The sequence below is a fragment of the Vidua macroura genome, chromosome 21, assembly GCF_024509145.1.
Source record: "Vidua macroura isolate BioBank_ID:100142 chromosome 21, ASM2450914v1, whole genome shotgun sequence".
NCBI classification, from domain to species: Eukaryota; Metazoa; Chordata; class Aves; order Passeriformes; family Viduidae; genus Vidua; species Vidua macroura.
In genome coordinates, this window is record NC_071591.1 from 5,848,035 (window position 1) to 5,873,168 (window position 25,134).

The 25,134-nt window shown below is 43.9% G+C and overlaps 2 protein-coding genes and 1 long non-coding RNA gene across 5 annotated transcripts; 1 reads left to right on the forward strand and 2 right to left on the reverse strand.

Annotated features, from left to right (window-relative positions):
- Window positions 1–449: 449 nt before the first annotated feature.
- Window positions 450–18,295, reverse strand: ODF2 (outer dense fiber of sperm tails 2). Of its 3 annotated transcripts, XM_053996400.1 has the most exons (19): window positions 16,393–16,515; window positions 15,099–15,215; window positions 14,307–14,480; window positions 12,303–12,469; window positions 11,138–11,267; window positions 10,698–10,829; window positions 9,750–9,824; window positions 9,045–9,116; window positions 8,360–8,476; window positions 7,299–7,484; window positions 6,897–7,006; window positions 6,070–6,205; window positions 5,348–5,458; window positions 5,065–5,169; window positions 4,396–4,554; window positions 3,438–3,538; window positions 2,746–2,908; window positions 2,294–2,419; window positions 450–1,565 (listed from the first exon to the last, which is right to left on the reverse strand). In XM_053996400.1, the coding sequence occupies exons 1-19, from the start codon at window positions 16,498–16,500 to the stop codon at window positions 1,392–1,394; spliced, it is 2,463 nt and encodes an 820-aa protein (XP_053852375.1). In that variant the 5' UTR covers window positions 16,501–16,515; the 3' UTR covers window positions 450–1,391. The 3 variants fall into 3 exon arrangements, with proteins under 3 accessions (XP_053852375.1, XP_053852374.1, XP_053852376.1); XM_053996399.1 differs by lacking the exons at window positions 450–1,565; window positions 2,294–2,419; window positions 2,746–2,908; ... (1 more) ...; window positions 15,099–15,215; window positions 16,393–16,515 and adding exons at window positions 17,231–17,315; window positions 18,106–18,295 and having other exon boundaries at window positions 4,255–4,554; XM_053996401.1 differs by lacking the exons at window positions 450–1,565; window positions 2,294–2,419; window positions 2,746–2,908; window positions 3,438–3,538; window positions 14,307–14,480 and having other exon boundaries at window positions 4,255–4,554; window positions 15,156–15,215.
- Window positions 17,565–19,279, forward strand: LOC128817676 (uncharacterized). Its single transcript, XR_008440254.1, has 2 exons — window positions 17,565–17,994; window positions 19,199–19,279. It is a non-coding gene; the product is annotated as an uncharacterized LOC128817676 (long non-coding RNA).
- On the reverse strand, window positions 19,036–24,810 carry PTGES2 (prostaglandin E synthase 2). The gene is made up of 7 exons (XM_053996402.1): window positions 24,590–24,810; window positions 23,478–23,672; window positions 23,312–23,367; window positions 22,558–22,710; window positions 21,818–22,018; window positions 21,389–21,506; window positions 19,036–21,013 (listed from the first exon to the last, which is right to left on the reverse strand). Exons 1-7 carry the CDS (start codon window positions 24,803–24,805, stop codon window positions 20,885–20,887), a joined length of 1,068 nt encoding a protein of 355 aa, XP_053852377.1. The 5' UTR covers window positions 24,806–24,810; the 3' UTR covers window positions 19,036–20,884.
- Window positions 24,811–25,134: the final 324 nt, after the last annotated feature.

Genomic DNA, 25,134 nt, shown 5'->3' on the forward strand with positions numbered 1-25,134 from the left:
GCCGCCCCCTGGCGGAGAGGCGGGGCCCGGCCCGGGGCCGCGGGTTCGAGTCCCGGCCCCGGCAGCGGCGCGCTAAGGACGCGCGTTCAGCGATCTGCCGCTTATTCTGTGCGTGCTCGCCGAGGGAGCGCTGCGGCCGCCTTGTGCTGCTTAGCCCCGGTCGCAGAAGCAGAGGGAAGGCTCCACCCGTGAGCCACAGAAATAGTTTGGAATTCAGTTGCCTGTACCAACAGCCCTGGGATGTGTTTGCTTCTCCAAATTCACACACATCTACTAAAGAGGAAATCCCCACCATAACCAATTAAAATATAGTTTATTGGTTTCTCCCCCAGCACTTCTGGGATTTTTAAAGTGTTAAACACGAACAATTACAGATCTTTCCAAAAATGATTCGTTTAGAAAACTTTCATGACAAATACTGCCAGTGACCACATCACATAGCATATAAATAGTATAAAAAAGAGAGAAAAATAAAAACAAAGTTTATTTTTGTTCCCCTAAGAACCATTTAGTAGAATCAATAGGACACGAGAGAGCACATGGACTTTAGAGACTTGAAATACAAAAGATCTGATTTTCCAGACGGTGTAGAGGAATTTGATGAAGATCTCCAGCTGCTCCTAAGTTGGCTAAAGTCAAAGTCAGGATTTCACACACCCCCAGAACTCACATGGCATTTGCACCAAGATCCGAAATGAAGTGATGCTGATTTCTTTCAAATTTAGATTGTTTTGGCTCAGTCCTGGGTGGGTATACTCAGGATGAGAAAATCAGGGTAAGAGGAGTAAAGCATCATTAGCATCGCACTCACAAAAAAATGGTAAGGATCAGGGAGTATATAAGAATCAAGTATAAAAAACCAAACCAAACTCATAATATCTGGTATAAAATTGTTACAAACACTGTGGTTGTGCAGGAGATTATCTCTCATGAGTGTAGAGCCCAGGCTCCTCAGTTATTTTCAGCATCACACCAACAGTATAAAAAAATTTTTAAAAAAAACCCCGCATGATCTCTCCAACAGAGAAACTGAATGAGAAGTGAAGCACGAAGAGAGCTCTTACAAAAATTAACACACTCAACAAACCTCTGGCAGGTTTTAAGAGCTGAAACCATCATGACCTGACAGGAGGAAAAGGATCTTTTCCATTATATGTAAAACCACCTGGTTTTGGGGCTCAGTTTATGGTGTAACACTAACCTCCAGCACCAAACCAGTATTGCTGATACCCCGCATTTTGATCAGATCCCAACATTTTATTTTCTCATTCTGCAATAAAAAAATCTCCCAACAGTGACCCTGAAATGCCATCCAGTTTTCTAAATCAATATGGCTTTTGAAACAAAGCTCCTTCTGTGTGCTTAAAAAAGGTGCAAGAAAAGCATTGCTCTCAGAGAAGAGAGCGAGTGTGGCTGGGGGAGCCCAGAAAAACACTCTCCCTAAAAACGTTGTCGTAGGAAGACTTGAGGAACTGGACGTAGTTCTGCATGCTGCGGTTGGTGCTCTCCGACTGCTCCAGCCGATCCCGCAGGTCCTGGAGGCAGCTTTCGTATCGGCGCTCTGCCTGCACAGGGGAGCACAAAACAGGCTGAAAGGCAGCAACATTCATCACGTTCATGTTAAACTCTTCCCCCAAAGTGCTGAGGAGAGCCAGAATTAGCACAGCAGGAGATGACATTACCATAGATGGTGCTGTGATATTTATAATTTCTGCTCGTTCCCAACTCCATTCAGCAACCCGCTGATAAAAGCAGGAGACAATGTGGTTTATCAGTTGGGCTTTTAAAATGTATTAGCTGTAGTTACCGGGAATGAAACACACCCTTTTCTGAAAAGCAACTTGACCTGATCCATCAGCTAACACAATTCCAAGTAAAACTAAAGCAAGGAAACAAGGTAATAGGACAGGACAAAAGAAGAAATCCTTCCATCTAGAAGAGGAATTGCACTCTCTCTGATATAGGGGAAATGAAGTTGAAATCTGTCCATGATACGTGGTGCAAATCTACTTTGAACACAAGGAAAGTCTGATTATTTTCTTACACACACTTAACTTTACACTAGGTTCATTCACATCACTGTATTCTGACTTGCCTATCACTTACTACACAATCCTGAATTGGAGACAGCAGACATGTCCTACATCACACATCATGGACACACACAACAGCACATCACATTCAGGCACACCTCCGCATGACTTCAGCAGCACATCCACAGGATGATTTATGGAATCCAATTGTTGCCAAGGCACCACAAGTACAGCAAGAGTATTCCCCACAAGCCACTCACATCCTCTTTGCTCCGATGCAACTGGTTCAGCTCTGTTTTATTCCTGCTCAGCTGGGTCTCCAAATCCAACACCTTGGACTGGGCTGCCCTCTCTCTGGAGACTGCTCGTTCTCGAGCTTGTTCCACCTACACAGAACAACAACTTTGTTAAAAAGATGTCTGTGGAAGAATGTTTTTTCCCTATTCATTGCCCACAAAAGCCCTTTAAAGTTTAACTGACACATTCTCAATATAAACAGCAGCTCAGTGTTGTGCTTTTCTCTGTTACAAACCGAGTTCAGTTCTTCAACAGTGCTGACAAATAGCACCAGCACATTACTTGTATTTCACTGAACATGACAATTTTAATGGGTTTGGTCATAAGCTGAGAAGATACTTTCAGCATTCTCACTGTTCCTCTTTCACAGCCTGGGTAGCTTTGGGTGAATTCACAAACATGAGGAACTACTCACTTGTCTTTTGGCATCCTCAATGGCCATCTCCAGCTGACGTGCCAGGGAGCTGCACTCGCGGCTCTTCTCCTCCAGCCGCAGCTGACACTGGTGGATCGACTCCTCACGTTTTGCTATGACCTGAAGGAATTCTATGTTCTGGGCACTCGTGGACTCTAGTTTTCTAGTTTAAGACAATAAGGGAAGGAAACCTATTCATTTTAAATTGAGTGTGTTTCATTCTGCCTTTTGTCAGGTCCTGATTCCTCTGGTAATAGATTCTATTCCCACTTGAAAGGTGAGAGCCCCAGGAAAGACCTCTCCAGTCCTCAAATCAAAATTTCAAATACTGAAGGACCTACACCCATCTTCCTGCATTTTCTGGGACACTGTCACTAAAAGAAATGTATAAACATAGGTAAAAATAAAGTAATATCTAGTAACCTCAGAATTGCCAGGCTAGATTGGACAAGTAGCTGGTTTCTTTGCTGTCTAAGCCATCATCCTGTCTAACAACATTCACAACAGGTGCTGCTGCAAAAGCATATAACTCTCAGTGGACAGCTACTGATGAGAGAACCTTGTGGGATAAGCAAATGCACAGAATCCTGGAGGCATGTGGGGAACTGGAACAAGACTGAAGCTGTTTCAATCCCCTGTAAAAACAATAAAAATGGAAGGTTAAAAAAGCAAGAGAGCCCAGTATTTCTAACCTTTCTAGCTCCTCCACCTTCAAGATGAGTTGCTTTTTCTCCTCTTGGGCAGACTGATATCTGTCTCTTGTCATCTCCATTTTGTCCCCCTGGAGGTCAATCTAAAAATTACAGGAATTAATTACTTCACAGAGTTGGGTGTCCAACCACCTAAAACATATGCAGCTCTCAGAAGGAAATGTTCCATTCATAACTTCTGGAGAGCTTCAGAAAGGGAACCATGGACAGAAAAGAACTAAACATCCATTTTGCTGATGCTTCCAGTTACAGTCTGGGAAGGTGTAGGAAAAGTCATCTGTACTGCAAAAGAAAAGCCAGGCCCATAAATTCCTGCATGTAGAGCAGCAGCTACAAGCCAAGCACACACACAACAACAGCAGCCACAAACATGCCAGCAGCCCACAACAGCATCAGAGCCTGAAACACCCGGGAGGTTCATAATTCCAAACCAAGCAGACTAAAGTGGTCAGACAGAGATCATGTGCTGTCGTGAGGCTCAGCTGTAAATGTCATCCGTGTCTGAAATTGTCCTGCAATACCTTCACAGTCTTTCTGGGACCAAAAAACAGAAACTGGGAAAACAACCTGAAATTGGAGTGACAAAATGGTTGGGCCAGCACCATCACCAGAAAACTACAGGAGGGAAAGCTGACAAGAGGATGAGGTAACAGAAACAAGGGCTGGCATTAGCAAGTGCTGCCATGGCTGCTAACAAGTCCCAGAAAGATTCTGCACCAGGGGATGAGAAACCTTTCAAATATTAAGGAATGCTACCAGTAAAGCCGCTAACTTCTTGCACAAAGACATGGCACACACCTTTATTTTGCAGTGCACGTTTAATCTTTTCGGAAAGAGACGAGAACAGAGACGAAGTTTGAACCTTGCTGTGATTAGAAATTCATTCTGCTTTCACAGTTGAGGTTTGCACTGGTATGGGTGGTTTATCCCAGTCCCTTACCAGCTGACGGAGATCTGCAATCATGGCACACAGGTCCGTGTTCTTCTTCTCGAAACACATGAGCCGTTGATGGCACTCGGCCAGCTGTGTCTCAGTGTACTTCAGGATCTCAGGCAGCTTTTCCAGTTGAGAAAGCTGCTTCTGGAACTTCTCACGAGTCTGTAATCAAAGAAGAGAACATGAGGAACTTTCAAATGTTTGTAAGATCAAGACAAAAAAATTTCTCAACTTCAATGAAGCTTTGTTAGTCCACAACCATGACAACATTGTGTGGATATTTGGCCAGTGCTGGAGTTCAAAGCCTAAGGTCTTTTCTTGCTCCAAAATTTTTTCACTTAGGATCTGGAATTCCCTATGGATGATGTAAGAATAAGTATTTTGGATTGTGGGTTTGAATCTTACTAGAAATACAAGCTCTGCTTCTGAGGTCAGCTGTTCCACATCAGATAATGGTGTAACCTACCTAATCCATTGTTCAAAGCCATTAATTCTGCAGCAAAGGACACACAAAATAATTTCTACACCTCTGAAAAATGCCATATAGTCAAAAAGAAGCTGCTAAATGTTCTTTCTGCAAAACTTATATTTCCTATTTACAGCTGTTTTTCACTAGATTCAGAACACTAATACCCATGAATGTCTACAACATGTCTTTAGAGGGATAGTTACCTCTTCAATCTCCTTGTTCATTTCATCCCTTATTGACTGGTTCTCTGCTTCACACTTCTCCAGTCTTGCTGCCATCTCATCTGCTTCCTTTTGGGCCATCTGTGCCTGGACATTCAAAAAAAGACCCCAGACTTCATCTGTTATAAATAGTTTTCAACACATGTTTGCAATGCCTTAGAGTAATTGAAACTGCCCCAGTTGGCAATAGCTAAGGCATTACAGAATAAGCCACAGTGGAAGGAGAAAACACCTTTGTGCAAGGGCTGAAGGTTCTGAGACCCACCTGTGCCATGTAGTTTTCAATCAACCCTTCGTAGCTCCTGACAGAGTTCTGGAGATGTTGCAATTCCATCTGTGCTTGGTTCAGCTTGTCCTCCGTTGAAATCAGAGCAGCCTGAAAAAAAGAAAACACTTTCCATTGAGTGCTTGGAAGTATCTGCCATGTGAACTGTCTAATGTTGCCTAGACTAAGAAAATACAGCTTTGTCCATGCAAGTTGCCAAAACTTTCCAGACTTCAATAGACTGCCAAATTTGCATCAGCAGAGCAAAGAGGTCTGGGAAGGAAAAAAATATGTAAGTCACCCACAAGATCACTCATGGTAAAGGACAACAGTAGAAATACGCCTTTTTTTTTTTTTTTTTTTTTTTTTTTTTTTTGTTCTGGAGATTACTATTCTCTCTGTATGAGGTACAACAGCTGTTTGTTCTCTGGTCAGTAGCATGAAGGTGTAAGGGCAAGATTTAAGATCCCAGCTAGATGAAACAGTAGTTGGAGATACTCCTAGCCAAAACATGGAAGAAACACAGTTCTCCCAGTATGTACACTTCCTCTGTCTCCTCCCAGCACACTGGCACTGTCTCAGTCAGGTTATATGAAGTGGTTTAAACTGTATAGGAAAAATGTGTGAAATTTGACTCTGTCCTCAGTGGCCACGCAAGTTGTTATAATTCCCCCCCTCTTTTCCTCCTAGCATTTCATCTTCAAACCCTTAGAGTCACTGACCTTTAGTCTTTCATTGTCTTTCTTTAAAGAACCGTTCTCTCCAGTCATTTTCTGTACTTTATCTGCCAAAGCTTCGTTTTCGTCCCTTGTCTGTTCCTGGATCCTTGCCAGTTGTTCTGCCAGGTCTGCAACACGGCTGCCACACAGAAAGAAAATTAATCCTTAAGTGACAAGAAGAGTAAGGCTCCAAACCTTTGAAAACTAGCTTCAGACACATGGCTTTTCCCTATCCTTTCATCTTCCTTCTCCGGTCACGTATGCACACCTCTCTGTTAACACTGTTTGACTATTTCAATCTTTTTATACTTTCTGGAAATTCACTGGAGTTGTCCCCCTGGAGCTCAAATGAACTGTCTCAAAGATGCACAGGATAAAGATATGCCTCTCTCAACTCATACCTACTTACTTTTCCCTGCAGCAACACCTGTACTGCAGTGATACCAACATATTTATTTACCTTCACAACAAAACTGACATCAACTATACTACTTATCTCTTTTATATCTTCCATTCCAGTTATTCAAAAAGATCTCAAAACTAAAATAATCTTAATTCAAAGCATTACAAAATTGCAAAAGAACAGTTTTAAGAGTCAGCAAAGCTTAAAGAGTCTGCCTTTGCTGTGGCAAGTCAGCAGCAGAAGTCATGTGTCTCTCTCCACCTCTTCAAACTTTGCTCTAGCCCTTAGGCACTGTTGGTTTTGCTTGGTTATTTACAAACAATCCAATTAAAATATTCATTTCAATGCTATTATTCAATTAAATTATCCTTGAACTTTGAACCCATCCCTACTCATGCTTATTTCTCTGCACTGATTTAACTCTAACCTGTTCAGTGTAACGACTTCCAGTTCAAGGTCATCCTTCTCCTTCATTGCTTTGCTGCAGCGACTCTTCCAGGACTCGAGATTGCCCTGGGCCTCAGCAACAGTGCTTTCCTGTCAGACAAGGGAAATATAAGAGGGAAAAAAGTAAGGGAGAAGACAAAATCACCACTGGTGTGAGATATGCAGCCAATACACAAAGATGCCCTTAACTTAGGACATGCAGTGAATACAGTGACAGCTGAGCAAACTGGATTTGTTCTAAACTTGGCATAAATGGGCCATGGCATCAAGACAGAAATAAATTTCATTAGTCAAGAGAAAAGACTCTCCCCAGGGCTGTTACTAGAAGTCAACAATTTAAAAGCATGACCTCAAACTAGGCCTCTCCTGTTTCAGCAGGTACCTTTTCTGCTAGCTGGGCAGTCAGTTTCTGCACATACTCCTCACTCCGCTCCGCCCGCTCTTTCTGTGCACGGACCGCTTTCTTCAGGGCCTCCTTATCGCTCTCTGCCTTGCACTTCAGGTCTTGCAGCTGCTCCAGAAGAAGATCCATCTCTTCCTTAGTCTGATTTTCACTGACTTCCAGATTCTGCGGAGGAACAAAACCCACCACATGGATTAATGCCCATATTACACCTGCAAATCCAAAGCAGCAACTAATTTCCTAGAAATGGTGATGAGAACCAGGCACAAATCCCCAGTGTTCAGCCTGGAGGTATTTGCAGTCAGGCTTCACCTACACAATCCTGTGTAAATGCTGAAAGAGATGGCAGCATGACATCTTCGTTTTCTTCCAAGAGTCTTCCCTTCTTCTTTCATAAGCTGCTTCCTAAAATACTGATTTCTCTCCTGACCAAAATAAATACGGTTTCAACAATCTTTTGATCTACCTGAGAAAAATCTTTTTATTGATGAAATGTTTGCTATAATAATGTTGCTTTATGCAACTCTTACTAGAACAGATTAAAGCTCCTCTAAACTATTAACACATTTATGTTCCTTGTAACATCATCCCAACATATGCTAAATATAAAAGTCTAATCAAAATAAACCAGAGGAACTTTCTCCTCCTCATTAATACTGGAGAACAGATGAACGAGGGTGATCAAACTGGCACAGCATTTTTCCAAAAAAGCAAATTAAATAGTTTCAGTTTGTCTTGATGCTTGACTAAACCAAAGCCATCTTTTCAATAATTATGGAGTAACTAACTTAGGAAAAAGAAAATCTAATTAATGCACATAGACCTTAAGGCTAAGATTTTGCTTCATGCCTCAAAAGTGAAAAGATTTCTCTTTTCTTACTTAATTTGTAAATCACGCTGTGTGTTAATGCCATAAACATCACCAGCCAATATTTCAGTCAACCAGACACTTTAAGAAGCTTCTGCTACTCCCCTTGTGAGCGAATTCAGTCCATGGGAGCAAAGGAAGAGACAATCCCCAGGGAGCAGTGCAGACATACCCGCAACTTTGTGGCCAGACGGCTGTTCTCAGCTTCTCTGTTCTGCAGCTGGGCTTGTAAATGGGCTTTCACAGACTCCAAGGATCTGGCGAGTTCAAATGCTTTCTTTGCCTGTTCCTAGATAAGCAGGAACAAGACAAACATGTTTTTACTCAACAAGCTAATAGAAGGAACACTTTATAATATGCAGTAGTAATCTCAGATTTCTTCACGGAATGATCTCTAGCCACCTCCAGATGGATCCTCACAGCTCTTCTAGTCCAACAAAAAGGCACCAAATGAGCAGCCATTTATTTTACAACACATGTGAATGGCTGGCCTGAAAGGTATATTCTAGAGCAAAATATCCTTCATATCTGATCTCTTCCACTGCATTCCCCCTTTACTTCCTAAACTAAGGAACAGATTAGAATTTGCCATTGGGAACAAACAGGACCTTAAACAGAATGGCAATTCAGTGCCCAAGCAAAGAGAATTCTACCTATCCATCCTTGTCACAGGTGTCTTATTAGCAGAATATGGAACCTACAATGGTGTGGGTATTGCTATCTGCTTAGTTTTATAAGCACGCCAGTCATCTGATCTCAAAACAGCAGTCTGCAAACAAACTCATCTTTTGGACTGCCTGTGGTTTTACAGAACTGGAAAGCAGAAAACAGAGGGAAAAACAGAAAAACAAAATTACCTTTTCTGCCACTATCTGAAGTGTGAGGGTTTCCACTTCCTTTTCTTTTCCCTGAAGCCTGATCTGAAGTTGCTGGAAAAACAAACAGTATGCAGACGTTCAGGAACAAACACCTTTAGGATGGCAGGTAGAAGGCAAGAGGTGTAACTGCCTCCCTGTCAAGACCACCTATCTGTGGCACGGTCTGTCATCTGCAGCAACAGCATCCTCATCCCCAGAAATACAGGATGCATTCTACTCAAGCAGGAAGCAAAAGGGATACACATACATTTGTGCCACAAGGCACAGGATATCCAGTCAGGACCATATACACTCCACAGACTGAAAAGGGCATTTACCTATGTCTCACAGAAAGTTTTGTAGCTTCTGCAAATGCAAGAACTCTTGTCTCAGTTTACAGAGAAGGAAATTAACAAAAAATGGCACAAGGTAACTCATTCAGTGACAGAGCCCAATACACAGAATTATTCCCATTCTAAGCCCCCATATTTCAAAGGCAATGAAAATCTACCCACTTTTAAATGCAGGTTGTTAACCAGAGGAGCAATGTAGTGGCTCTGATTACCACAAAAGCTCAAATAATTATTTTATTGACCTAAAAGGCACTAGAGTAAGATTTGACAGCAGAATATAAGACAAAGAAGGGCATGTCGTTTTAGATCTTTCTGCTGCATCATTAAAAATGAGAAATTGTGGTTTGCTTACCATGTTCTCTGCATCTGAGTCAGCCAGCCTTTTCAGCAGCATTGCTTGCCGATCCACTACCTTCTGGGTATCTTTCTACAAAATAAATGCATGAGAAAAATTGTTAACTAAAAAGTCAATTTTATACAGGTTCTTTAAATGGAACTGGGAAAATCAACTATTTCCTCCCAGATGCAGCAGCAATTCTTAGAAGATATACAAAAACATCGCATTCGCTAAATATTTCACATATCATTACCCATCTTAGAAAGCTCTTCCACTTCCCAGTCAAAGATTAAAATAAAAAGCATGATGGCAATGTAAGATCATTCTGAACTCTCCCACTATGCAGGGAAAGTCGTGTGGAAGAATTCAGACCTTTTATCCAACCTCACTGATGGCCGAGGTAACCACCAGCCTGCTTTTGCTGAAATGGAATATAAACTACAGAAAAAATATAAATTTTGTTTTTCTATTGCTCTTATGAACAATAGAGAATGGCTCTGTACATGCAATACAGAATTGTTTCCAATTTCTCTGTTGTTGCCCTCAGAGCCTACAAAATCAAAGTTCTGAATATCCATAGGCTCCCATTAGCTGAGGCCATATCAGGTCCTCAGACTCCAGCAATCCAAGTGCAGCAGCAGTGTTTGGGACCAGCAGGATCAGCAGATCCAGCCATATCCAGAGGAGACAGCTGGCAACACAGCAGGGCCTGAACCTTTTAATGCAGTCAAAGACTTAGAGGCTCTATCATCCTCAGAGCAGAAAAGCCAGTCTTACTCTATGAATTAGGCAGAGATAAAGAAAAAAATCCAAATAAAAACTATCCAACATTTATGGGTTGACAGGGTCTACTGCAGGGCTGGGAAAAAGTGTTGAAAGATTTCAAACTCAAAATTCCCTTCCAGCCCACGAGACAACACAGCCTCCTGTAATCAGCCAGGTTCCATACCCAGCAGTTCTCACCTCCCGAGACTGATGCTCTGCAAGAAGTTCTCGGAGTGTCCGGTTGGTTTCTTCAAAGGTGCTCAATTTCTGGAGCAGAAGCTCTTTTTGTCTTGTAAGAGCATTTATATCTGTGCTGCTCATCTGTTTCTCCTGAAGGAAAAACATTAAACAAACAAATAAAGAAACAAAAATAAACAAAGGAATGAGGAAAAACAAAACACAGCAACTCAAACAAAACACACAAAACATAAACAAAAGGATGTAATCTTTCACTTCTGTGCAAAAGGTAACTGGAAGTAAATACCCCACTTTAAAACCAAACCAGCAAACATCTTAAGGATGTTAAATCCCTCCACTTTTCCTTAGGTTTTGCTGGATTAACAACTACAATATTACTTTTTTAAGACAGCCATGTAACAAGATAACGTAGTGAAGGCAAGAACAAAAAGGACACCTACAATGTTGAGTCTCCCAATGGTATTTTTCAGAGCATTGATCTGTCTGGCAGCTGCTGCTCCATGCCTTTCTGCTTCATTCAGCTTGGTCATCAAACATTCCTTCTCCTGCTGCAAGCACTCCTTCTGTAGCCTGCAAGGAGAATTCAGCCATCAGAGAAACAAGAAGTTTTGGTAGCTGTACCAGCCACTATTGATATAGAGTTAATTGGGTTAAAATTCATAAAAAGCTCAAATCAGAGGATAAAAAGCTTTAAATGAAAACTGCTTAAGATTTACCCTCTTTCAGTGTGGAAGCTGTTTTGAGAAAAGGCAGTAAAAGGCAGTAAGCAGACACCAGGAGCTTGCTAAGATCACAGGTATGAAATTTAGAGGGGACAAAACAGGCATATACCAAAAGTGAACACACTGCTAAACCCAAAACACAATGCTGTGCTTTTCCTGGGCACTTATGCCACACCAGAAATAAGACTCCAAATGGCCAAACAAAAAACAGAAGAGTACACCACAATATGCAGCTCAATGTTTTAGCCAGCACTTGTAATCTCAGAAGCATTCACAGAGTTTTCTGAAAAAGGAATACAAAGTATTAACTTCCAAGTGATATTTCTTAAGGAAAATTAAAACTAACTCTCCTAAAACACTAACGTCCCCCTGGAGACACAAATTTCACTAATTCTTTAGATACAAAGCAGATGGAAGAATGTCAGACTTGCAGACCTTCAGGATCACTAAGAAAAAAGCCCATGGTTCAGTCCTCTCAGGGGCTGTCACTCCTGGCTCTGTATGATTTTTATAAATGTAAAAAATTCTCCTCTAGCTTTCAGCCCCATGTTTATTCATTTATTGTTCTATCAATATCATCACAATTCAAGCAAAATCCCTTAATCTTCAAAATACTAATTGCAGAGCCAGGCTGACCCTCCACACAAGCCAACTGCTCTCAGGTTCCTCTCAAAGGAGGGATTTTTTTTCCATTCCAAAAATCATGTTAGAGTCTTTCTCTGAAGCTATTGCAATCTGGAGCCCCCTTCTAAAAGGTGACAAAAAATCCAAATGCATCCGTTCTTCAGCAGCAGCTATAACCTCAAATCACGTCAGCAATAAAGGAGGGAGGTGCCTGTGAATGTCACTAGTGCAGGAACAGTGAGAAGCGACGCTTTCTTACATAGTCAGGTCCTTCTCCTCCTTTATGCGCTCAATGTTGCGCCGGAGCCGCGTGTTCTCATGCTCTGTTTCTACCAGCTCTTGTGTCATCTCATTCAGCTCTTCCTTCCGCTCCTCCAGGAGACGCTTTGTGATTTCCTCCTGTTCCTCCATTTGCTGCATCTTGACCTGAAGATATTGGAATAAAACTTAAACCAGGGACTTTGGAAGTGATACACAGAATCCACATCCCAAATCAGTGAACCATTCATAGTCAATTAAGTTATTGAAAGTTTAAAAAAAATGAAGCATCTCCTCCCAGGTAACAAGTGACAGGACATGAGGGAACGGCCTCAGGCTGTGTCAGGGGATGTCCAGGCTGGACATCAGGAGGAATTTCTTTATGGAAAGCGTTGTCAAGTATTGGAAAGGGCTGCCCAAGGAGATGGTGGAGTCACCATCCCTGGAGGTGTTCAAGGAACAACTGGACATGGCACTCAGTGCTCTGGTTTATTTAACAAAGTGATGATGGATTAAAGGTTGGATTCAGTGATCCTGAATGTCTTTTCCAACCTTCAACAAGTCCAAGTGCCTGCACTTTTGCCACACCAACCCCCTGCAGTGCTACAGGCTGGGGGCAGAGTGGCTGGACATTGGCCAGGCAGAAAAGGACCTAGGGCTACTGGTCGACAGCCAACTGAACATGAGCCAGCAGTGTGCCCTGGTGGCCAAGAAGGCCAATGGCATCCTGGCCTGTATCAGGAATAGTGTGGCCAGCAGAACCAGGGAAGTCATTCTTCCCCAATGGCACTGGTGAGGCTGCACCTGGAGTGCTGTGTCCAGTTCTGGGCCCCTCAGTTTAGGAAGGACGTTGAGATGCTCAAACACAAGGCTGGTGAAGGGCCTGGAACACAAGCCCTATGAAGAACAACTGAGGGAGCTGGGGTTGTTTAGCCTGGAGAAAAGGAGACGCAGGGGTGACCTCATCACTCGCTACAACTCCCTGAAAGGTGGGTGTAGCCAGGTGGGGGTTGGTCTCTTCTCCCAGGCAACCACTGACAGAAGAGAGGACACAGTCTCAAGATGCACCAGGGGAAGTTTAGGTTAGACATCAGGAAACAATTTTTCACTGAAAGAGTGATTGGGCATTGGATAGTCTGCCCAGGGAGGTGCTGGATTCACCATCCCTGGATGTGTTTTAAAAAAGCCTGGATGTGGCACTCGATGCCATGGTTTAGTTGATGAGGAGGTGTTAAGGTCATAGGTTGGACTTGATGATCTCAGAGGTCTTTCCAACCTAGTTCATCCTTGATTCTTAATGATTCTGTGGTTCTAAAGTTGATTTTTGCTCTATAATAATGCAAGTAATTCCATTAAATTTTGTAGCATAAATAAAATGGAAAATGCTTGATGTAAGAATCTACTTGACTCAAATCCTATTCTTGTTCACTGATTTGATATCCATGTAGTTTTGAGTAAAATAATAATACAGAATTTCCTACTCTGAGTGTTAACTCAATGTTAAAAATGCAGTTTATGCCCATCGTGACGCATCTTATGAGAGTTTGGAACATCTCCCATGTATTTTTTAAGTGGTGTCAAATAAATAAGAATCTATTTATCTGGAAAACACAACATCACTGGGTTGCACATTTTTGAAACTGAATCAGAAGAAACAATATCATTGAATAGGGGATTTTTTGACAATAAAACATCAATGCATTGTATTCTTCCCTTCTGGAGTCATCAGTTTTCAGATTTTGGGCTTGACCAGGAGAGATTATGTGGAAACTAAAGCACAGCAATACCTTATTAAATTAATAATATTTTGAAATGTTTCATAATGTGGCTTAGTGAATTTCTCACCAGGATAGTTCAACTACTCTAAACAATTCAGATTGATTTTCAAGCAAGCTACCAACAGCCTGGGTAGCCTTCCATTGCACCAAGACCTGCCTCCAGCCCCCTCTTGTCAAAGGATCAACTACAAAGCCCCAGTCAGCAAGTCTTTCCACTGTCTCCTCACCTCTTTCTTCAGTGTTCCCACCATATTCATCAGGCTGTCTATCTTCTTTTCATATTTGTTAATTTTGCAGCAAGTAGGATCATCGTCATCCGTGGAGAGGTCACTGAGGTGCAGTACTGACTGCATCCTGTCAGACTCACCGTTACGTGTAGCTTCCAGGCGTTCACTTGATTCCTGCCAGGGAATAAAGGGTATAATTTTTTTAGTATAACATTATAAATAGCATTCTAACATTGCCAAAAAAAACCAAACACTGGGTCACATCACTGCAGCAAGGCTAGGAAAGAAAAAAAACATTGTTTACAAACAGCTCTTTTGTTTCCATCTGGGGAAGGTCAAGAATGCAGAAAGACTACAATGAAAAAGAAGAAAAACTAATCAAAGCTCAAATCCTCATCTAGGAAGTGCCAGGAATACAACAGGCAAAACTATTGAACCATGAGAAAGAAAATATGATGCAATGCTACACAAATGCTCCATGCTTTGGAAGACATTGAGACCAGCAGTCCCTTGCTGAGCCTCCAGATGAGATCTTGAAGTGCACCAGTAAATTACAATAAAATAAATAAATGTGTCTAGCTTCTCGAGACAGAAAGGCATGGCCACAAGCTGTTCATGAATTCTCAGTTTTTCTACATTAAAAAGTGAAAAAGATTTACAGAAGACACTTCAAATAGATGGCAGGGGACAGTAGCCTTCTTTCAGATCTGCCCAACTCTCTCACTACACAACTGCTCTCTTCCTCTTTGGCTAAACCTCAAAGTTTGTTTTAAAGAGCAAAACCAGCTGTACCTCCCATTTCAAGATGGTATCACGAGTACTTGTTTTGCCTGGGGGTATCCAAGGGGCCTTAGTTTTCACCCGCACGGTGCGCATACCATCCCCTTTAGATTTCTGTTTGTGCTTTTGCTAAAGAAAGAGAAAATAAAATCAATTACAGACCCTTAAAGAACCATTTCCAATTTTTAGTGCTGCAAAACTACATGAAAGATCATTCATACAGAACTATCAGTAGTGCTTCAAAGGATGCATCAGGTGAGATGAGGTAGCAGCCATCAAAGAAGCTGACACCAGCTAGAAGGAAAGGTTATTGCACACTCAGCTGACAGGATGGCTGGATGTAGGACCTGACAGATCCCTGGGAGATCCCTTCTCCATCCCCAATTCACCTCGCAAAAAAGCAGCTATATCATTTAATACCATGATCGATTTTGGAAAGCCCTGGAAGTGTTTTCCCTACTCTGTAGTCAACTAGAAGTTCCACATTTATTTGTATTGAACTTGAGCTGCTCTAACTCAAGGAGAGTTAAAGTGTTTTTGCACAATTCAAACCTTAGAGAAAAATCAGATGCTGTAAACATTCCCTACTGGCAATTAATTCATAGGACTCATTATTTTCACTGTCATTTCATCCCATTATGAAATTTGCCACTAGCAACAAACACAGAATTAATAGAAGACTTAGAACAGGATGTCTGTAGATAAGGAAGAATGACATAGCAACTTCCATCAACTTTTTAGAACAACTTTCCATAAATATCCAGTAACAAAAGAGGATTCAGCCCCATGTATAGCTAGAACCACAGCTTCAGTTTTGCCTTGTGCCTCCTGTGGATAAGGCTGGGAAGAGATCTTCTTGGGTGCAGAGCTCAGTGGACAGAGAATGTCCTTAATGTCAGAAGATGGTCTGAATCAAGATTCTTTTTCTAAGCACATTTCTTTTAATACAATCAAGATGCTACTTGAAATACCTAAGTGCTCCTCTCCTCAAAGCTTTCCTCCAAAAACAGATATGAAGCCAAATACAAAACATTATCAGGACACAGACCAAGAAATAAAAGGGAAAAAATCCTCCAAATGATATCACATTGGAAGCAACATTTCTCACATGAACATGAAAGCAATTCAAAACCATCTTTCAACAAATCAACATAGCAAATGTGCCACTGCAAATTCACCACTGAATACGAAATGAAGTCTGACAGCTCTAATACAACAGTAGAACAGACCTGGAAGATTCTGTGATGCTTCTAGGGCCATTCACCTTCTCTGCAGCTCTTACAAGCAACCATGTACACACTCCTACCTGGCATTTTGCAGGTGTGATTTTCTGCCCCTTTTTAATATGGACATGGACAGGGGTGTTTTCATCCACATGGACGTGCAAAGGGGGAGATGAGGAACGGTTCTTCATGGCTGTTCTCCCACAAATGGGAAAGGAAAATACAATGAAGGGAAACCTGTGAATAAGGAAACTGGAAATAACAACATTTCCTTCAGTGTTCAGAGAGAAACAGTGGCCAGCCTTGGTTAACATTTGAGCTTTTTATCAGTAGCATCTGCCATTTTGAACTTCACACTATTCTTCTGTAAAGCCAGGAATAACACAAATAATTCCTCTGCTTCCAGTATTTTCTGCTTTTAACGTGGTTACTGAAGATCAAACACAGCTGGATCAATAGCAGGTGTCTGTAAGAATCATTGAAGTTCAAAGTCTTACAGCAACTGAGCAAATCAAGGGTTCCCATAACTAACAAAATCTGATTACAAAGAGAAATTTGAAGCAGGGAGAAGAGGAGAATTAATTGAACAGTTAAGAAAAACCATGAGGAAATCATCAGACCAATCCATCCTAGAACCCTGAACCTGTATGCTCCTTCATATGTGCTTAATGTTGAGCATCTTTTTAAAGCAGAAATCCTTAAAAGCCATTGCATCACAGCATTTTTTTAATCGCCACAGAAATACATAACCAGAACCTGACACAACACAGAAAAGCCTAGAGACACAAGGTTCAGGTCATCAGCTTGGAGCCTCAGTTGATGTAAAGGCATAACGCAATTGCAAATCTTACACAAAGTCACCAGCAGCACTAATCTGATTCTGGCAGAAAGGATATTGTCAGCCTAGGTAAAGTTACTTACAGTTACTTTCAAGCTTTTGACACAAGCTTTCTTGGACACAGTCTTGGGTGTAGAGGAACGTTCATCATTAACAGAGGAGATACACCTGGTACAGAAATAATAAAATGATTTAGAGAAAAAGGTGCCAATTTCTGAGCATCCTCTTCCTTTTGATTTAAGAGAATATCAAGGCTCAAACATATCAAGTGCAAGAACCCAAACAATAAAAGTCGGTGTGCCCTAGTTTTCTCTATAAAGCACAGAATTATAATTCCTAATATACTGACAGTGGAAATTGTTTTAAACAGTGGAAATGTTTTGTACAATTACATGATGCCACCATTCACTTACAAACTTTCAAGTTCGAGCTGCAATTTTTAAGGATCACAGCAGCACTTCCTTTACTTCAGGAAGAGGACAGGCACTGACAGAGCCTTTGAGTCACCACGAGTAACAACCAAACGTCACTGTGCCTCCCTTAGCAACAAGGCTCACTCGTAAGCGTTAATTCCTCCTGCAATCTCTGCGGGTTTTCCATAGAATCTGTGGTCACCTCAGACTGGCAGAGACGCGGTCTGTGGGCCGTGAGCTGCTCGCAGCCCTGAGCAAGGCAGGCCTTCAGCCAGCAGGGCCCGGCAGCTCCCAACGCCCGCCCGCACCGCGCCGTTATCCCGAGCCCGAGGGCTGCCGCTGGCCTGCCAGCAGGAAGGAGCCCGAAAGGCCGGGAAGAAGGAATAATTCCCGGGGATCGGACCTCACCCACACGGTGAGGGGACACACAAACGGTGAGGAGACACCCTCCAAGGCAAGGGAACGCCCACACGGTGAGGGGACACCCCACAGGGCGAGCCCCCCCCCCCGCCCCGCCCTGCCCGCCGCAGGCCCGGCGCTCTCACCAGGAACGCGGGTTCCGCAGCCACTTCAGCTCCCCATCAGCGCGGCAAGTGGTGCAGGGACGGCCGTGGGCCGAGTTCTGACCACCTTGCCCGCACAAGGGACAGGAGGAGCGGCCGCAGGTTCCCGGCCGCCGTCGCCGGCGCGCCGCCCGCGGCTCCACCATTGGGTGATTCGAACGGTCCTGAGCGCTGGTAACCGCCCCCGGTAACCGCCCGCAGCTCCTTGCGGCCGGCACGAGCGGCCCCGGGCAGCCCCGGCCGCGGCACGGCGCCCTCAGGAGCGGCGGCTCATCCGTGCAGAAATGGGGAGGTCTGAAAAGAGGATGAAATAACTCGATTAATAAGTAAATTTTCTTGGCGTTGCCTTTGAGTTTTACCGTCTTAAAGGTGATACCAGAATTGTGTACACAGCCACTTTTGCTGTAAACTGTTAAGCAGAACTGTGCAGTTCTGGCCGTCCCCAACACAAGGACATGGAAATGTTGGAGGAGACCACGAAGTTGATAAGGGGACTGGAGCACCTTCCCTATGAAGACAGACTGAGAGGGTTGGGGCTGTTCAACCTGGAAAAGAGAAAGGTTGTGGGGAAACCTGAGCACCTTCCAGGATCTGAAGGGGGCTACAGGAAAGACAGAGAGGGACTCCTCATCAGGAACTGTAGTAATAGAACGAGGTGAAAATTGAAAGAGGGGAAATTTATATTAGATATTAGGGAGAAATTCTTCCCTGTGAGGGTGGCGAGACACTGGCACAAGTTGCCCAGGGGGGCTGTGGATGCCCCAATCCTGGCAGTGCTCAAAGCCAGGTCGGATAAGTCCTTGAGCACCTGTCTAGTGGAAGGTGTCCCACCCATGGCAGGGAAGGTTGGGAGTAAATTATCTTTAAGGCCCATTCCAATCCCTTAACAATCTAAGACTCCATAAAAGGTGATAAAAAATCCTGAAACAATCTTTATTTAATGTAATATTATTGGCATGTTAGTGTTATGGATATTCATCTTGAGAGGACTGATTCACATAGCACAGCACAGCAAGTGAAATCACTGAGCCCTTGGTGCTTCAGATCCTCATGAAAATCTCTTCCTCCCTCTCAGGTTGAGGTGGATGCTGAAATTATCATCAAGAGTTTCTTCAACCTCCTGTTTATGCATGCTCAATATAATTCTTTAAAAGAACATTGCCTGATGATACTGTGGAACACAAGTTTCAGTACAGAACAGTTTAAAGAAATACAAGTCAGAGCAGCCACGCAGCCATTTGTACTGTAAACATTTTCTTTCTCCCTTCAATGTCAGATCATAACTGAATTTGGAATTAGTCCTCCATTCAGAAAAACCCCAAACATCTATCACCACTGTTGTTATAACCTCCCTGAACACACACTGGGCAAGCACTTGTATTACAGACCAACTTCAGCTGCACCTGAAATATCACAACAAATCAGATTCCCTGAAACCTGCCTGTTCTTCCAGGGAAACAGAACTTGAGCAGAGTGGTAATTAAGGATACTTGGGCTGTGCAGAGGATCACTCACATTTGAACCTGCATTGTCTCTTGCTATGACAAATATGGTTTCTGCAGCTAGAGAGGGACTTTGACAATGGGCACTGGCTTCCCACTGACAGAGAACAGGGTTACCTGGGATGTTACAAAAAAATTCTCCCCTGTGAGGATGGCATGGCTGGCACAGCTTGCCCAAAGAAGCTGTGGCTGTCCCATCCCTAGAAGTGTTCAAGGTCAGGTTGGACAGGGCTTGGAGCAACCTGATCTAATGGAAGGTGTCCCTGCCTATGGCAGGGGTTGGAAAATGATGGTTTTTAAGGTCCCTTCCAACCCAAACCATTCTATGATTCTACCCAGCACAGCTCAGAAGACTTAGCTGCAGGTACAGCTCCTAATCTGACTGCCACATCAGCAAATCCTTTGTTACTCTTGCATGACAGAAACATCTGGAGATCCCCTGGCCATGAAGATGGCTCTTAATCCTTTTCCTAAAACAAGAACAAACTGATCTTCAGGGATATTCCAGAGAGATCTCATGCAAGACAAGTCTTTCCAATAACTGCTCTGCATTTATGAATTCAGTGTAGGCCATGTTCTTTGGGTGTAAAGGGTAAGGTAAGAACTCAGATCTCACAAAGGGGACAGAATAAAGCCAGCCTTTATCCTTGCAGACCGTACAGAATCAAATCCTGAGAGAACCGTTTACATGGAAGAGTGAAAGCAGATGCCTTGCTAAGCGCAGCCTCGCTGCTGTCAGAGGAAGGGTGTCTTCTCCAGCACTGCAGATTCCTCCAGTTCCCTTAGCACTAGGTTTACAAGATTCTATTGCAGGAAATATTGTCACTTAAAAACCAGTATCCAGTGTCTCAGTCAGGAAAACACTTCAGGTGACATGGATGAGTAGCAGAAGACAGCCTGAGGCAGAAGCTGGTCAGGCCTACCACATCTGACACATAACACCAGCCAAGAGCATCTTGCTTTTAGAGTAGCCTGCTCTGAGGATGTCTCTCGTCTGAAAGAAGCCTTTTTGCTGCATTCTCCAGTTCAAAGCATCTCCTTTCCAGCAGCATCCAAAATCTCTTTCTTTTCCCTGTCCCCATCCTTCTACAAACACCCAGCTGGGCCGTTCTCTCACAGTGACTTGATGTTCTGAACGGGGTGGTCTCTGTCCCCACATGTCAGTCCATTAGGTGTGACCAGTCAACTCTAAAAATAAAAGCCATTTCTTCTGAAGTTTTCACCATGCAAGTACTTCAGGGAGGCAGCTGCAGCTGGCATCAGATTGCAACTCCAGTTTTTTCAATGACTTCTTCCATGCGCTGGTACCAGGGTTGAATATTGGTGTGAACCATCATGTCATCAAAGGCTTCCAGCCCTTCCATGACCCGGAGCACCCCGTACACTGCCTGTGCAGAGCAGAGAGGTGAGAACAACATGAAAAAGCAGCGGAGAACAGCTTAGGGTACAACAAGTGTCCTAACAGCCAAGCCAGTATGGCTCTTCTTCTGTCCTGCCATCTGAGCCATCCTTCTGATTAGCAAGGAGGAGTGAATGGCAGAAAGGTAATTAAGAATATGCATGTTTTTCCATGAGGAAATATAAGGAAGGATCAGGACCTATGTGCAGCTATGGGGAAGTACCCACCATGTGAGAACCGTATTACTGCACAAAGGACAGTGTATCTCATGTACTGCCTGTACTTGTATTAACCATTTTATAGAGATGAGCAGCAGGATAATTTGTGATCCACCTGACAATAGCCACAGGGATTAAGCCCTTACCAGGTCAGCGAGGTTTGGCTGGTTCCCGCCCATGAACAGTCGATTTTTGCCAACAGCTTTCACCCACTCGTTAACTGCTTCATACAAATCTTCTCGGACATCATCTCGAAGCTGGTGTCTGCATAAAGAGAAGAATCAGTTTGAAGACACAAGTTTGTTTCTTTCTTTAACCTTCTAGCACCTCTCATCTTATGGGCTGGTCTTGGTTTGCAAGTAAGGGCAGTATTTCAGAGTGAAGGGGCAGTCAGTAATTAAATAGTGGATGAGTAAAGGGGCTCAGTACCTCCAGTAACAGAAGTACAGCTGTTACTCATACAGGATTAAATGGTTCAGTTTAAAACTCTGAGGTTCTGCCCTTTGACAGCTGGAGTTCACAGCTAAGGAGGTGCTATTTCTCCTCTTGTGGACTTGGTGCTTAGTGATACCAACCTTTTCTTCAGCCTCTTGCTTACGAAGAACATGGCAACAGCCCCCACGTATTTGGCAAAGAGACCTTCCAAGGTGCCAAACTTCCCCTCACGGACAATGTAATCAAAAGATGCCAAGGCTTCTTTGGGGGTGCGGTAAACATTGGGGGAGATGAGGTGAACAAGCCAATCATCTGCCCATTTTCTCCACTTCATTTCTTCCCTACGAGCAGTCAAAAGAAAAGTTTTCAGTGAACGAGATTAATACCGATAGAAAGGCTACAGGAGGCAGGATCACAGTTGCCCTAGCCAGAGATCCTTCCAAGGTCAAACACTCTTACCCAGGTACTCTGCTGACCTCTCTAAAATGCACTCAGCATCATTATCTCTGGCAAGGCTCCTCCAATCTCAAACTGAATTTAAGACTAAGATAGAGTATTAAGTTCTCTGCCCAATATGAGAAATAAAGCAGGAAGGGAAACTTTCCCTCAAAAGCATTCCTCTGTGGCACAAAGGAAAGGCCAAGAAGGAAAGTCAAGGTAGCTGAAGGCCTGTGTGACCATGGTGGTGGTAACTAGGCTAACAGCTTTGTTTTAAATTATCTAACAAACACAGCAATCCAACTAATGAGGCTTGAAACACTGACAGGAGTGTGACAAGCCTTGTCAGCCCTAGTGGGATTTTACATCTACATCAACCCTGAGTACATATGGAGCAGGCTGTGACCTTACTTGGAGAGCTCAGAAACTGAAGAGCACTTACACTCTCACTTCTTTGACAGGGTAGACTCTCTTGGTCTCCTTCTCATCCAACATGAGCCAGTATTTATTCTCATACTCAAGCACCTCCTTGCCTTGCTCAGTCACCGTTTTAACAGCTGGATAAAAGGACACGATTTCTTCTAAGCTATTCCTCCTGTGAAAAGAAACACACTTAGCACTGATCTGGCTCTTACAAAAAAGGAGCAAGAGCAAAGGCCAGATTGAAAGATACACACTATAAAATGTATTATTCCAAAAGTAAGTACACAATGTTCCAGATTCTATTTGGAAAAAAAAGTGACTGGAACAGCTACTTGCAAATAACTATTATTAGTGCACATACCTTTGTCTGTGGCAGAACAGAAATTTCTGCAGGCATAAAACTTCCTACCATTCTCAAACAGACCTAAAGGACAGGCCATAGGCACAGCAATGCCATTTCATTCTAGATATTATAACTGGCTAATTGTAAGCTCAGTTCCAGGACTAACACTAGTCCATATTTAAGTAGGTTTTGTGCAGACAAAATCTCACAGATGAGAAAGTGCTTTCTGGAAGGTACAAGCTTTGCTTTACATCACACACATCACAACATATATAGGCACCACCCATATTATCACAGCCAGGCTCAGGTCACCCAGAGCTTCGGAGCCTGAGGTCAGCAAGAGACTTATGGCACACTCAGAGTCTTCTAAATCTCTACTTAACCTGGGCCCTCCACATTCAGCTCTTCTCTCATCACCCTGTTTTCTTACCTGGAAACAAGATAGGTCTTTATTGCACTGATTATCACCGAGGAGTCGTTCAATTGCTGAAAAACAGGATTAAAGCAACCATTTAAAAGAAACAGGTTAAATTGAAAAGGAAATTCTTCAAAACCTTTTCCCCTGCATGCTGAGGCTCCAAGTCAGGGAGACTTACCAGAGGGCTCCCAGCATTGGCTAGCAGGATGGGCACCTTTCTGTAGGAAGAGAATTTGATCTCTTTCCTCATGATTGGGTTCACTTCTACAATTTCATAGGGTAGTCCATGATAATCAAGAAAAGCTCGGACTTTGCTGCAGAAGGGACACGTTTTATACTGGTAGAGAGTGAGCTGCAGGCTCCCTGAAGGCAGCTGGGGAAGAAAGAGAACAGAAGGTTCCATTTCCTGCTAAAAACATAAACACTACCTTCCTTCCACCCTTATTTCTGTCCTGAATGTTCTGACATTCAGTGTCAACATCTGATCATGAGCCTATCTTGGCTATCAGATGCTTTCTTTAAATGGCATCAAATATTTAAATATTAACCATCCATTGGGACCAATAACCTGTTTCTCTACACATCTATTTAATGTGCTGGAAACTCCTATTCACAGCCAGAAGAAAAAAAAAAAGTTAAATCCAGACAGTTTACCCCTTTATGGTTTCTATTCTGTAAAACAGAATTTTATAGAAAAACACGACCATTTGCAGTAATATTCAAATAAACAAAAATAATGCCTTTACAAGACAATCCCGGCCCCACAACAGCCTCTTTTGACGCCACAAGGTGGGGAGAGCAGAGTTTGCATTTGATTTTAAGCACGTGTCTGCCCAAATTCACATTCCTGGGATTAACCAACCTGGGCAAAAGTGGGACAAGGCAAGGAAAACCGGAACATCACTTACGGGATGTTTCGCAAAGCTGCTACACCTCAGCAGCCTGACAGGCCGTGCCAATCATTCCTCACAAATTAAAGAACAAATGCAGCCACCCCGCTTTGTTTCTCATTTACAATTTACTGCGTTACACAACCCTGAGAGAGTGCTGCGAAAAAGCTACAACAAAAAAAGCTCCACACCCCCAAGGAAGCCCTCACTGACAGCTCCTCAAGGAATGCTCTGCCAGGGGCCTCCCAGACCTTTTTAAGCTCTTCCCTCACTCAAACCGGGGCAGAAGGAGCCGCTCGGCCCGCGGGGAGCCGCTGTCCCCGGGGGCTCTCTGCCGCCGCAGCGGGGTCCCCGCAGGCCTCGGGGAGGGCACGGCGGGGATCAGGGGAGCCGGCGTTACCTCAGCGGCCGAGTGCTCCCGCAGGCGCTGCCGCGCCGCCAGGCACAGCCCGGCGCTGCCGCCCAGCGCGAAGGCAGCGCCCAGCACCAGGCGGCCGCCGCCGCTGCTGCCTCCCCGTCCCGCCGCGGCGCCGAAGGCTCGTCCCGGGGCCCGCAGCCGCCAGGCTGGCGGCAACAGCAGCGCTCCGACCCGCCAGACACGGCCGGCACCCGCCATCTTCGGCTGAGGGCGGGCGGAGAGCGGCCGCTCCGCCCCGGGCACCGCGGCACCGCCCCGGCACGGCCGCGGCTCGGGGGTCGGGCATGGCAGCACCGCACCCCGCTGAGGGCACGCCCCGCACGGGACACTCGACACGGGGCGGACCCGCTGCCCTGGAATTATCAAATCTGAGAATACACCAGGGTCTAAAGTGGGAGGAAAAGAATAAGTTAAAAGGGTGAGGGAACTGGGCCTGTTCAGCCGCGAGAAAAGGCAGCTGAGGGGATTTAATCGATGTCTGTCGGTGTCTGCAGAGAGGGGCCACAGAATGGATCAGGCCGTGGTGC

Bases quoted from the DNA above. Each gene is read 5' to 3' on its own strand.
- PTGES2 (XM_053996402.1), bottom strand. From the start codon at position 24,805: ATGGCGGGTGCCGGCCGTGTCTGGCGGGTCGGAGCGCTGCTGTTGCCG. The intron at 23,368-23,477 runs GTAAGTCTCCCT...CCTGTTTTTCAG, and splicing joins CCAATGCTGGGAGCCCTCTG to CAATTGAACGACTCCTCGGT. The intron at 21,014-21,388 runs GTAAGGGCTTAA...TGCTCTGCACAG, and splicing joins AGCCAAACCTCGCTGACCTG to GCAGTGTACGGGGTGCTCCG.
- ODF2 (XM_053996400.1), bottom strand. From the start codon at position 16,500: ATGAAGAACCGTTCCTCATCTCCCCCTTTGCACGTCCATGTGGATGAA. The intron at 12,470-14,306 runs GTGAGGAGACAG...CAATATCTTCAG, and splicing joins TGGGAACACTGAAGAAAGAG to GTCAAGATGCAGCAAATGGA. The intron at 6,206-6,896 runs GTTAGAGTTAAA...TCTGTGTGGCAG, and splicing joins GAAGTCGTTACACTGAACAG to CCGTGTTGCAGACCTGGCAG.